At 34.3% G+C, this 14,493-nt stretch overlaps 1 protein-coding gene across 3 annotated transcripts in view; it reads right to left on the bottom strand.

Annotated features, from left to right (window-relative positions):
- LOC130673502 (uncharacterized) overlaps positions 1–13,960 on the bottom strand; it is a 41,158-nt gene extending 27,198 nt beyond the window's left edge. The window contains exons 1-8 of one of the 3 annotated variants that reach the window (XR_008990895.1): positions 13,101–13,960; positions 12,774–12,947; positions 12,540–12,667; positions 12,219–12,425; positions 11,789–12,002; positions 11,045–11,706; positions 10,819–10,964; positions 10,372–10,759 (exon numbers count right to left, since the gene is read on the bottom strand). Coding sequence is in view for 1 of the 3 variants with exons in the window: in XM_057478525.1 (XP_057334508.1) it covers positions 11,999–12,002; positions 12,219–12,425; positions 12,540–12,667; positions 12,774–12,920 (486 nt within the window). In the remaining 2 variants the exon portion in view is untranslated. Of the gene's footprint in view, positions 1–10,371; positions 10,760–10,818; positions 10,965–11,044; positions 12,003–12,218; positions 12,426–12,539; positions 12,668–12,773; positions 12,948–13,100 lie in introns of those variants that run through there. The other 2 variants (XR_008990894.1, XM_057478525.1) reach the window with 2 other exon arrangements.
- Between the last annotated feature and the right edge of the window lie 533 nt (positions 13,961–14,493).

Genomic DNA, 14,493 nt, shown 5'->3' with positions numbered 1-14,493 from the left:
TTGAGCTTGTTTCCCTATATGGCTTCGCCACGTGAGCTTATTGTCCAGAGTTACTCCAAGGTAGCGTACCTCTGTTGAAAACTTCAGCTCAGTGTCGAAAATTGAGGGCGCAATTAACTTATGCTTCCTCTTTCTGGTAAAGAGCACCATCTCTGTCTTGTTAGGGTTAACTTTCAGAGATCTGTCGGTGCACCAATTCTGTACAAGATCGAGTGCTCTTTGCATCCTCCATCTCATCTCTGCTGGGCTACTGCCTCTGATCATCAAAGCAACGTCATCCACGTAGCCCACTGCGTGTACTCCTAGCTTCTCCAGCCTTACTAGAAGCTCGTTAATGACTAATAGCCACATGAGAGGAGAGGTCACGCCTCCTTGCGGACAGCCTCTTCTAACACGGGCCCGTACCTTAGTGTCACTAAGTTCGGTTGTCACTATTCTCGAGCGAAGCATATTGTGGGCCCATTCTGTGATAGATTCCTCTATCCCAAAGCGTTCCGCTGCTTCGCAGATGGCTTCGAAGGGAGTATTGTCAAACGCCCCTTCTATGTCAATGAATACTCCCAGAACTGATTCCCTCTGCTGAAAGGCTCTCTCGACGTAGCTAACCACTTCATGTAGAGCCGTTTCAACAGATTTACCAGCCTGGTATGCATGCTGTGAATGATGCACTGGTATTCGACTCAACGCTTCATCCCTTATGTGTCTGTCTACCATCCTTTCCAGGGTTTTTAAAAGGAAGGAGGTTAGACTGATAGGCCTGAAGGATTTCGCCAGGTCATAGCAACTTTTACCAGGTTTTGGTATAAAGACTACCCTGACCTCACGCCATGCTCTGGGCACATAACTTAGGGCCAGACAGGCCCTAAATATGCGTAGGAGGTGTTTGCGAAGTGATTCTCCACCCTCTTGTAGGAGAGCCGGAAAAATCCCATCCACCCCTGGGCTTTTGTACTTCTCAAAGTTGCCAATTGCCCATTCAATTCTGCTGGGCGTTACCACCCTTGCAGCAGTCCTCCAGTCACCATGTCTGGTAACTGTGAGGTTTCTCTCTTCTCTTTGATTTCCCCCCTGTCCCGTCATTTCCAATCAATGTTCAATTTTTTTTAATTAGTTTTCATTTTTATTGCATCAAAAAAATTTTTTTTTCAAATTTTAACGACCATGCTCTTGTAGGAAATTTAATTTCCTTCAAAAAGTATCTGATATCATATATACGTCAAATGAATGAGAAAAAAGTTACAGGGCTTTAAATGTCAACAAAAAGTAAAGTTTAAAACATATTAATTTTCTGAACTAAAATGTCAACGGAAAGTGAACTTCATTTTTCGTTGACATTTAAAGCCCTGTAACTTTTTTCTCATTCATTTGACGTATATATGATATTCGATACTTTTTGAAGGAAATTGAATTTCCTACAAGAGCGTGGTCGTTAAAATTTGAAAAAAAAATTTTTTTGATGCAATAAAAATGAAAACTAATTAAAAAAAATTGAACATTGATTAAACTAAATTTTTGTTGATTTTCGAAGCCCCGTTACTTTTTCCTAGTTCGTTTGACATACATAATGCATCAGCACTTTTTTGTAGAGAATTCAATTTCCTACAAAATCATACTAGGCAAAACTGAAAAAAAAATTTTTTTCATAGTCTCTATAACAAAAAACTAAAATAAAAAATTTTCGCGTGTGTTTTAAATGGAAAAGGGGACCCCCCTTTGTGATAGCTCAATTTTAAAGATATCTGGCTGAAATTTTTTGAGGATTTTTTTCATAATATAAAGTAACTTTTAATAAGAGTATATTTGAGGTTGCGATTGCGTGTTTTGTTTTCGTTCTTCAAACTTTTGCAGAATTCGAACTTTTTGAAATAAAAAATTTATGTATGACTTGAAGTTAATAATTGCGTCGTTACCAACAAACTTAATATTTATTCTTTTTTACTTTTTTTCAAATTCCAGTCCTCACATATGATTGGTCAATTAAAATGTTGAATAACTCAAAAAATTTTCAAAAGTGGCAAAGGAACTTCATGCTTAGAATCACCTCCTCTATCTAAATTTTCTCGCTGTGAAAGTAATTCTGGATCACCCTGTATATCTGTGTAGTTGAACCGAGTGTTATTACTTATAACCCTACCAATTCTCCTGCTTTGATAATCCCTAAGCTCCAGCAGGTTATGGGCCCAGGTCTATAATCACATGATGAATCTGGAAGGTTATAGTTTTAATTCGTTAAGTGAAAAGTATATGTGCCTGCTGAAAACTTTTACGAATAAGTATTAATCGTGGGGTGACAACAGCGGGAAAACTGCTGGATGTGATGCTGAGTCGTCGGACGACGAGAACGCTAGAAAAATGGCTGCAACGCTTCACATAGACACACTGGTAGGCGATAATTACAACACGTGGAAGATCCAGATGAGATCGGTGCTAAAGGAGGCAGATCTTTGGGGATATGTAGAAGGAACTATTCCGAAACCAGCTACTATAGACGCTGAGTACGCTGTATGGGCCAGAAAAGACGGCAAAGCTGAAGGTAAAATAATGCTATCGATATGTAAAAGTAACTATGCGATTTTGGATGGCCTAGAATCTTCACATGAAATATGGGAGAAGCTGAAAGAAATCCACCAATCTAAAGGTCCGGCAAGGAAAGCGTCGTTGTTAAAGATAATTATCCTAACGAAACTTCAAGAAGATGGCGACGTGCGTAAACACATTGCAGATTTTTCTGATGCTGTGAAAGAGCTGTCTGAGATAGGCGTTAAAATAAATGATGAAGTCCTAGCAATAATTCTGATGTACATTTTGCCTGCATCGTTCTCAATCTTCAGAACGGCGATGGAATCAAGAGACGATTTGCCAGCGACTGATATGCTGAAGATTAAGATCATCGAGGATTACGAGGGTCGAGGCAATCAACACGTGGAGACGGGGGCGATGTACATCAAAGGTAAAAACAAACATTTTGGGCAGAAAAGGCGCGAAAACGTTGATAATGCGCGTCAGAGACAGAGTTATTTGCCTACAGACAGAGTTGGATGCTACAAGCGCGGTAAACATGGACACATAGCTAAAAATTGCCCTACGAAGAGAGTGAAAAAGCGTTTCCAGAGTGCCAGGCAAGTTCAAGATGGCGGTGACGATCCAACTGCAACTTTCATGATGTATACTGCAGAACAGACTATGTATAGTAATCGCTTAAACCAAGCGTGGTGTATCGATAGTGGTTGCACAGGCCATATGTGCAATGAGAAACGGATGTTTCGTGAGTTTACCCAAGCTAACAGTGAAGTGACATTAGCAAATAATGAGTGTACACGAATAACCGGTGTCGGAAAAGTGGGACTGTCGGCGGATGTCGGACAGAAACGGCGCGAGATTGACATCACACGGGTGATGTTCGTTCCAGATCTTCGTACCAATTTATTATCGGTGTCGGCAATCACCGATCGTGGTTTTAATGCAATTTTTCGGGAAAAAGATGCTGTTGTTGTGGACAAGAAAAACGAAGTTTGGGCTCGTGCGGGTCGCATTGGTAATTTATATTACGTGAGACAGTGCCAAGATGTTGTGAATAACGCGATAATAAAAAGTAAATCGAATCGACCAATTGACATTTGGCATGAGAAGCTCGGTCATGTGAACGAGCGGGACTTGAAACTAATGGCAAAGAACGGGCTCGTATACGGGATGAAAACCGGTGAAAATGAAAAGTTGTCTGAGTGTGAAGTTTGTGCGAGGGAAAAGCATGCGTGTAAGCCCTTCCCGAAGAGTAACAAAGAACGCACTAAAGACTTATTAGAAATTGTGCATACGGATGTATGTGGCCCCATGTGACATGAATCATTTGGTGGGAAAAAATATTTTATTACCTTCATCGACGATAAATCGCGTTTTTGTGTAACACGTTTTGTGAAAAATAAAAGTGAAGTGTTAGACGTTTTTAAGAATTATGAAGCAGAAGCTGAAACGTTCACAGGGAACAAAATTAAATTTTTACAGTCGGACAACGGACTTGAGTACGTTAATCGTGAGTTCAGTGATTTCCCAAAGGTAAATGGTATACAGCGAAGGTTGACGGTACCCCATACCCCCCAACAAAATGGCGTCGCAGAACGTATGAACCGTACGCTTGTGGAAATGGCTCGGTGCATGATGAGACAAGCAGGAAGTACACCGTCGTTTTGGGCTGAAGCTATTCATACAGCTAGCCATGTTCGTAATAGGTGTCCAACATCGGCATTAGATAGCAAAAATCCTGGTAAAGGAAAATTTGACTCGAGAGCGGTACCTGGTATTTTTGTGGGATATGATTCACAGTCTAAAGCGTATCGAGTACATCTACCTGAATCAAGAAAGTTAATAGTCAGTCGAGATGTAAAATTTATGTCAGAGCCAGCTTTTAGACATGAATATCGGGAATTACTCGATGACACGAATAAAGGTAGAGTGGGGACCAATGTGAATATCAGGGAGCCGAGGGTGCCCGAAGAAAACCCCGAAGAAAACCAAAGCCATGAAGAACTAGAGCCCGAAGAGATGGAGCAAGATGGAAGCCAAGTAGACGAAGAGCCGAGGAAAATTTTGCGAGCTGCCAGGGGAAGTTCACGGAAGCCATGCGCCAACAATCAAGGGCCCGAAACTGAACCAGACGACAAGTTCCCAAGACCGAGGAAAAGGGGAGCGACAGTCTCGTGGGAAAAATTAGTTGAGCCTTCAAAAAGAGGCAGGGGACGCCCTCGTATAATTCGTAGTGGTCATGTAGGTAGACCACGAAAAGAATACGCGTCGTGTCCAACTGACAACGGAGAGGAAGCTGATGATGACGAGACTCAGTCATCTGGAGAAGACGAGGTGTTTGAACATGGCTGTGAAGAAGGAGATAGCCGCACAGGTAAAGAACGGTACATGGAAACTTGTGCCGAGACCAAAAGATCGGAAGGTGATTGGTAGCCGCCTGGTGTTTAGTGCAAAGAGTACGAGTCAAGGAGAAGTCAAGAAGGCACGACTGGTTGCCAAAGGATGCTCACAGCGTCCAGGAGAGGATTTCTACGAAACTTACTCTCCTGTGGCTAGATCAACTTCAATCAGGTTACTGTCGGCATTATCTGCAGAGCCAGGACTAGATATTCATCAAATAGATGTGGTGACTGCATATCTCAACGGCGAGCTGGAGGAGAATGCATTCATGGAGGGTCCTGAGATGCTTAAAGAAATTCTCGATAGAATTTGAGCGAACAGTAATAAATATGATAAGCCTATTATAGAGGTGGCTGAGCGCTGGCGTGATTATTTAAATACGAATAGTGATTGTGTGTGTTTATTAATAAAATCATTGAATGGTCTGAAACAAGCAGGACGCCAATGGTACAAAAAGTTCGTGGGGAAGATAAAGCGTTTAGGCTTCCAGGCTACACCACAAGATCCTTGTTTATTTTTGTCGCGTAGAGAGACAAAAATTATGTTAATCGCTGTGTATGTCGATGACATGCTGATAGCGACGGATGATGATAAATGGCTGCGCGAAGTAAAACATGATTTATCAATTGAAATCGAGATGAAAGATTTGGGACGAGCAAACCATTGTCTCGGAATTGGATTTTCACGTGATAAAGAAAATAGAGTATATTTAAAACAAAAAAAGTATGCAAGAAATGTATTAGAGAGATTCGGAATAAGTAATTGTAAGCCAATGGCCACACCGATAAAACTTAAGTGTAACTTATTGAAGAGAAAGAAAGAAGATGTAAGTTACATGAGCAGCGTTCCGTATCAGAGTGCGATTAGCACCTTAATGTACTTGGCAGTTACCACGAGACATTGCTTTTTCCATTAACTATTTAAGCGAGTTTAATCATAATTATAATGTAGAACATTGGAAGGCTTTGAGACGTGTCATGCGATATTTGAAGGGTACACTTGATTCTGGTATAATGTATGTGAAAACTGGACTTGAACTGTTTGGAGTAGTAGATGCTGACTGGGGTTCGTGTAAAGTCGATCGTAGATCGTATTCGGGCTACGCGTTTTTACTTGCTGGTACTCCAATAAGTTGGGAAGCTCGCAAGCAGAGAACTGTAGCATTATCAAGTACTGAGGCTGAGTATGTGGCTATTTCTGAGGCAACCAAGGAGGCCATGTATTTGCGTTCATTGTTAGACTACGTTGATTTACCGTGTGATTGTGTGACTATAAAATGATAATCAGGGCGCTATCAGGCTAGCTGAAAGTGATTCTTTTCATGCTAGAACCAAGCACATAGATGTACGACATCATTTTATACGCGAAGCTTGTAATGAAGGCATTGTACGTTTGAAATATTTGTCAACAGATAAAATGCCCGCAGATATGTTAACTGAAGGTCTAGGTAAATTAAAACATCGCGAATGTATGTTGAATCTTGGAATGTTGATTGTAAGTGAGTATGAGTCATAATCTCATGGCTTAGAGGAGAGGTGTTCGAAGGAACGAAGTCCCTGAGAATAATTAATTAATATATAGTATGTACGGCAGTACATATACACTTCAGAGTGTATAGAATAGCAGAGGTAGCGAGTGAGTGAATTCTTTCATGAGTCATCGGTCATAGAGGACGGAGCTCTTGGGTCTTAAGTTTTCGGGTCTAAGATTAAGTCTGTGTCATCATTAGATAGCGTGCTGTTATACGTTGTACTTGTATATTACTTTCTATATAATTGTAACAATATATATATATATATATATATATATTGTATAATTCATATTCACAATTCGATATTGTTATAATTCAAACATCTTATTTTTAACAAGTAATATTGTTTATTACTTATTGAGTTTACTCGGGAATTGAATGTTATGTTTTGTTAGAAGTTATTGTGTAAGTCATTATCATCTGTAAAGTCTTACATGAGGTGCGAATTTAAGGTTAAACATTGAACATTATAAACGATACTCTTTTCGTGAAGTGTCATTTTTCCTTCATAATGGAAAATAAAATAGAAAACATATTTTTAATCGGAGAGACACATCATGAAATTGCAGGAAATCAACTTCCATCTAATTTACAAGTATTGAAATTTTTGTTTTACAACACGCGAATATTGAAACATAGTATAAAAGTCGGTGAAAGTTTAGTGTATAATGAATTGATTACTTTTTGGGAAAAAAAGAAAATTCCAACACAACAAAAATCTCGCTGTATGAAAAAAATTGATGATTTATATAACGATTGGAGAAGTTTACAAAGAAACTCATCAAGACGAAATAATATTCAAGAAAACAATGAAAAAGTATTTTTGTCACACTTAAATAATTTGTTTGATATAGCACACAGTGATGTTTTAACAATGGTTGATGACAGTACAAAAAGATTTTTATTAAATCAACGCGAACCTAATCGTGTTGGATTTATTGACGACGTTGAAGATATATCTGGTAAGTGTTAATATAAGTTAGACATTTTTTAAATTTATTCGTTAATTAAAATATTTTTTTTCTATCAATATAGAAAAATCTGAGCCTACTTCGCAATATGAATCATCCTCGCCATCATTCAGTCAAGAAAGTCTTCACAGAGATCTTAGTTTCGTTATTGACTTAGATGACGAGTCGCCACCATCGAAAAAGTCTCGTGGAAAAATAGACATTCTGACTCCAAAATTATGTACCATGTTAGATAAGTGTAAAATTAGTGATCGCGATGCAACAGGCTTATTAATTGCATTTCTTGAAGCTGTGGAACTTGATGCTACCCACTACATCGTTAATCGAACATCGATAAAACAAAAACGTGAAAATTTCAGAAAAAAAAGAGCGGCTGAAATCCAAACAAGATTTGCAAATAAAGATCTTTGTAGATTAATTGTTCATTGGGACGGAAAACACTTACCTGATATTACTGGCAGGAATTTCGTAGAACGTCTTCCGATAATAGTTTCATTTGAGAATGAAACTAAAATTCTGTCAATACCACCATTAGAAAACGCTACAGGCCGAGCAATGGCAAATGCAGTTTCTGATGCTCTTCAAGAGTATGGAGTCTGTGAATTAGTAGTCGGTTTATGTTGTGATACTACTGCATCGAATACTGGAGAATATAATGGTGCAGCAGTTTTAATTGAGCATTTGTTAGAAAAAGATCTTCTTCTTTTGCCATGCAGACATCATATATATGAGGTTGTATTGAGAGCTGTATTTGACAGTAAGTTAACCAATATTTCTGGACCAAATGTGCCTATATTTGCTCGATTCAAGAAAGAGTGGGATGGATTAGACCTAACTCAACTTCAGAGTGGAATAGCGGATCCCTTGATTGGTCAATTATTAGAAAATGATATTCAAGACATTCATGAATTCATTAAGCAACAACTTACTTTGAACCATGATAGAAAAGATTATTTAGAACTGCTAGAATTAAGCTTGCTATTTATTGGAATAATACCTGATAATATTACGTTTCATACTCCTGGAGCTATGCATCAGGCCAGGTGGATGGCTAAGGCAATATATTCGTTGAAAATTTTTCTGTTACGATCTACTTTTAAACTAAAGTCTACGGAGGAAAAAAGCCTGGCTATGATTTGTGTGTTTATTGTGAAAATTTATTTACGAATATGGTTTGTCGCCACATCATCGATCAAGGCGCCAAACTGTGATTTTCAGTTGATAAAATCCATTCATAAGTTTCAGCCTATTGACAAAAAAATCTACGAGAGTGCTTTAGGTAAAATTTTAAATCATCTGTGGTATCTGAATCCTGAAAATTGTTTATTGGCTTTATTCGATGATGATGTAGATATGGAAACGAAACAGAAAATGGTAAAAAAAGTGATCAAATTATCGCAAAATGCAGATAAACCATATTCATCAAACAGTAATGATGAACAAGTTCTTAGGAAGGCTGTAGTATCTCGTGCGGATATCCCAAAGTTATTTGACGAAGGATTAGAACAGTTTATTAATGCAACTTCTACCAATTTTTTCCATAAGCTTGGGCTAAATACGAGTTGGTTGACTGAAAATTGTGAGAATTGGTTGGAAGACTCTAATTATCAAGATTGTTTGACGGCTGTAACAAATTTATCAGTAGTTAACGATGTTGCAGAACGAGGTGTTAAACTAATGCAAGAGTACAACGATTTATTCACGAAAGATGAAGAACAAAAGCAATTCCTCATTCAAATTTTAGATGATTACAGAAGTAAAGGCATCAAGATAACGAAAAAAAGTTTACTCAAGGATTGGAATGATGAAAACTAAATTTTAAAATGAAATTTGTATGAATTTTGTAATAAAATGAAATTATTAATTAAAGTATCATGAATTTTTTTTTAATTAACACACCTTACTATTTGGAATATTTCCTGTTATTTTTAGTAACTATCGTATTCTCATGAATTCGGGTTCTGTAATTCTTTACATTTTGTATAAAATCGTATTTATTATAAGAAATCCTCAAAAAACATGATTATACTCAAAAATCAACTTAAATCGTCTTGAGGCACGTGTTATTTTGACTTAAAAAATTTATAAAATATTTTCCTAGTGTTTTTTCATCAAAAGGAAACTTTTTAGGGGGTGCCTCAAGAAAATTAATTTTTAACGACCACTCTAATATATATATATATATATATATATATATATATCTGTGTAGTTAAACCAAGTGTTATTACTTATAACCCTACCAATTCTCCTGCTTTGATAATCCCTAAACTCCAACAAAATATAAACTAAATCTGAAAGCGAAATAATACCTGGAAGTAAATTAAAGCATTTCCAAATATTTATATCTATTTTATTAATTACAATACACAGAAAAAATAATTTACTTACAACAAGAAACTTTTAAGGAAATCCTAGGTTGTTTTGGAGCAAGAAAATATTTTGCGGAGACTCAAGAAAATTTTACTTCAACCAAAATAATTTTCGTTTTCCTAAATATTTTCTTGAGTCAAGAAAGTAAGTACTTCAATGAAGAATTTTTATCTTTCTGTGTATTATAAGTATAGTCAGTATATTAAAAGATTTAATCATTGGCTCCAGAATTTTTTAAAAACTTTTATTTTATATTTTTTTCGATTAAAAAAATCGATATTTTAAACCCCAAAGATGTAATGAAGCAAATTAGTGATTAGATAAAAATATGTTCAATTTTTTTTTTCAAGGAAGAAATGATACAGATATTTCGTAATTTGTAATTAAAGATAAATTCTAAATAAACCTTAAAAAAAATTTTTTTATTGCTCATGCTTTATTATTGAAAAAAAAAAAAAGAAAATAAATCAGCTATTTTCATAAAGAATGTCGTTAAAGTAATTGATCAATCAAAAAATTAGTTACTCCTCATTGTTTATTAGATTACGAAAATTTTGTAATTTTGGCTTAAGTTATAAAATTCAAATGTCTTGACTACAAATGTTTTCGTTGCTATAAAAAAGTTAATTTTTGATAACATGAGGTTAATTAATTATGCAGGATAATTACTATTTAGAAAAAGAAAATTTTTACACAAAAACTCTTGTAATAAAGTATTCACAGTAAAAAATATTGCCATATGAAAAGATGTAATTAATTCTATCAATTAAATTATAATCTTCATTACCTTCTTTTGTTCACAAGTATCCTTAAAGTATAGTGCGTTCTTAGCATCGTGCGAAGTCATAGCTTGGATGCCATCATCAATTATTTTGATAAATTTCTCGGTTGGTTCTGAGCCTTCAAATTTTTCATTTCCATTTTCTCGTAAAATCGTCATTGCACAACGAACTTCGCGTGAGTACAACTGTTAATATTACAATTTATTCATTATGATCTAAAGCCATTAAAAAATCATCATTATACCTGATAAGCCATTGGAACAGACATTTTTTGATAGAGTTTATGATCTAAATGTGCAGGTGTTAGTTTGTAAGTTGTTGCCAAATTAGGTTTTTCATATTAGCAAAAGATTTTCCCAATATTTTTTTTTTGACTACTCCTACAGGTGTCTATCAGAAAATAACATTACTTTAATTATCGGAATATAAAAAATTATTAAAAATTATAAACACATTATTTTAAACCTCACTAGTTATCACATATAAGACAGCTTTTCAACGTTATTTATATAACGTACTTAGAAACTATTTAGCTTTTCATAAAAAAAACTCTATGCTAAATTGTGGAAAAATTAGTCCAATAATTATCTCAAATTCATCTAACTCAACCAATCCATTTCGAAAACATTTTACTAAATGTGGGAAGTCTGATATCATATATAATCTACGGCTAGAGTCACATGGATGTTCACAACTGATGTTATTTGTGTCAACTCCTAATTTCGTCCAAACTCCTCTATTCCATTGAGCAGCGTCAGTTACTAGAGGATTCACACGAAAACCAGCATTTTCTACATGTATAATGCATTCTAAAAATAACTTATGAAGAACTTCACTAGTTATACAATTTTTAGTGATAAAGCATCCTAAAGGTTGAGCAGAATTTCCCCGATACGGTACAAACATAAAAACGAGAGCCTTATCTCCAGGAACGTCACTATCAGATTCAGATGTATACTTTCCAAGATCAACAAAACCAGTATACTCAGCTATTTGTTTATTAAACTCAATATTTTCCATAAGTTTAACCTCACCAGCTGATATTTGGCCAATTTTATCTTCAAATGCCATTGATTCTCCTTTTTTCCGTAGGATGTCAAACGTTTCGGGTAAAAATCTAAAGATCAACGAACTAATTTTTTGTATATACTTCGATAACTTGTCAATAGTTGGTAGAGGAATTATATTTGTTGCTTGTATCATATTGTACGTACAAGTGCTTTTCATTCGTATGAGAAGACATTCATAAATCCATTCAACTTCATATCTTCTGCCAGTTGGGCCCTTCTTTTCGGAGTTTTCAAAACACATTCTCACTGTTGTCTGTTGTTGTTTTGGTAGCAAAGAAATTTTATTATTAAATTGGCCTTCATACACAGTTTTTGTTTTTCTTTGAATACTACGTAATTTTAATGTAGATAATTTTAGCTAAAAATATTTAAAATAACTTATTAACAAAAAAATGGAACAATTTTCAGTAATAATAAAAAAAGTAATTATCAACGCAGAAATTGAAAAATACTCAATTTCAATGATAATTTTAAGATTGGATTCTGTGTAAGAATGAGAAATATATTATTGAGTAAATTACAACGATAATAATAACCTTTTGTAAAAAAAAACTGGCTAAAAAATTAATCATACCTGTTGTTGAATACGTTTTGTTTTTTATATAATTCCAAATTGGTAGCTTTAGAAGTTTTTCTTTTCATTTTGTTCTCAGTATTAAGGATTCGACCTTTTTCTACTTTTTGTAAATTTAAACGTAGTTTTTGACATTCTTGACATCTCGGACAAGCTTGGCAACGTTTGTATTTTTCAGTCACGTCAGCATGACATTTTAATGAATAACTAGTTTAAAACAATTAACCAATTATTTATTTAGTAAATATTAACATTTTCGATATTTCAGTACCCTTGTACTTTATAATGTAATTACAAAAACGATTTAATTGTATAAAATACCTTTTTTTATCAAATCCAGTTCTAGTGCATAATTTTTTTTGTTCCATAGATCTTAAACATTCAATTAAATCATTGACTGATTTTATTTGTCCATCAATTTCTTTTTTATAATTTTCTAAAAATGTAACCTATAACAAATAAAATTAAATTGCATTCAAGGTTTTAACTCATTAAAGAATTAAAACAAAGCTCTTTTTTTTTTTTAATAAATAGCTGAATTATATGATATTTTACCGATGCAAATTGATCGTCATTTAGGATCAACCGTACTCTTTCTTTAAATTTAATACGATCAAACTGAATTGCTATTAATTGATTAATACCAATTACAAAGCTCCAACCAATTGGGAACAACTTGTTCAGCTCAATAATGATGACCATAACTTCAGTATCATTATCAAAATTTATCTAGAATAATAAAATTCCGTTTGATATTTCGGTAAACAATACAGATTTTATATTTAAATATTTATAACTTATGGTATAAAAATTGTTCTTTAACATTTTTGTTAAATTATTGAAAAAGTTAATTAAGATATGATTACAAAAAATTATACTTACTTGACGGTTAATATCAATATCATGCTCAGAATATTTTTGACGCTTTAACGTTTCATTTTCATCAGGATATTTTAATTTCCGTTTCACTGGTAATCTATATTGCGGTAAAATGTTATTGATTTGTTCATTTTCTTGATTCTTGTGATGTGATTGCTCCTGGTTTTCTATTCTCACGTCATCAAAGTTAAATTGTTCTTCGATTGCTTACTGCTGCTGATCTTGTTCAGTTACTGACTTAGGCTTCTCAAATGTTTCATTTGAAGATTGGTCCTGGTGTTCTTCAATAACTGGCTGCTGCTGCTGATCTTGTTCATGTAGTGATCCAAGCTCCTCCGATGTCTTATTCAACGATTGATCTCGGTCCTCTTCAATTACTTGTTGCTGTTGATTTTGTTCATGTTTCTCATGTAGTGATTTAGGCTTCTCTGATATCTCATACAACAATTGACCCTGGTGTTCTCCAATAGCTTGAAACTGCAGGTTTTGTTCATGTTGCTCATCGATTAATTGACGTATCTTTGATGTCTCATTCAAAGCTTGGATTTTACAGTCACCAATAATTGAAGATTGTTTGACATTGACTATCAATGCAACTGATCCCGGGATACGTGTTATTCTACCTTTTACGATTTTGTTAACTTCACCGTTTGGTAAATTTGTGAGATAAGAATTTTGAATTGCATCATTTTGAAAATGCAAATCACAAACATACTGACGGTTGTTTAATTCTGTTGTTAACGAGTTTATCCACTGCTGACGTTTTAATGGACACTATTCATACACGAAATGAAGAAAAATACAATATATTTTTTCATTAATTAACAAAAATTACATACCGCGGCAGTAGGATATTTTTAAGTTATATTTGAGTATAATCGAGAACATTATTTTTAAATTAAGTACATTAATTTGCGTATGAAAAAATTAAGTTCAAAAAATTGAAGAAGATAGAACATAAAATTTTTTAACATGATGAATTATTTTGTTTTTAAAAACTAGACGGTTACTATTGACATAATTTGACATACATGAATTATTCAATATAATAAATAACTTGAAAAAAATTTATTTTAATGTAATAAGAGAAAATAATTTTTATTTCATTAAAATAATTTTTTAAATTTTATTTATCTTTTAATATTTTTACTTACTTGTGGTACCTTAAAAAATCTTGGGCTTTTTAGATTTAATTCACTCCGACGTTTTTTATCAGCCGCACTTCCACTACTACAATTTTTAATAGCACACACTCGACCCATTTTTTATTTTTTTATAAAAATAGAACTTATTAGCGACGCTAGTGGTGAAAAAAGGAAACCTAGCATGTACTATTTTAGTGGGCAGATTCTGACAATTCTCCCGTTTGAGTTCGTGCTCCTTATCTAGTCTCCAT

The sequence above is a fragment of the Microplitis mediator genome, chromosome 8, assembly GCF_029852145.1.
Source record: "Microplitis mediator isolate UGA2020A chromosome 8, iyMicMedi2.1, whole genome shotgun sequence".
NCBI lineage: Eukaryota > Metazoa > Arthropoda > Insecta > Hymenoptera > Braconidae > Microplitis > Microplitis mediator.
This window is presented reverse-complemented; position numbering and strand designations above follow the sequence as displayed.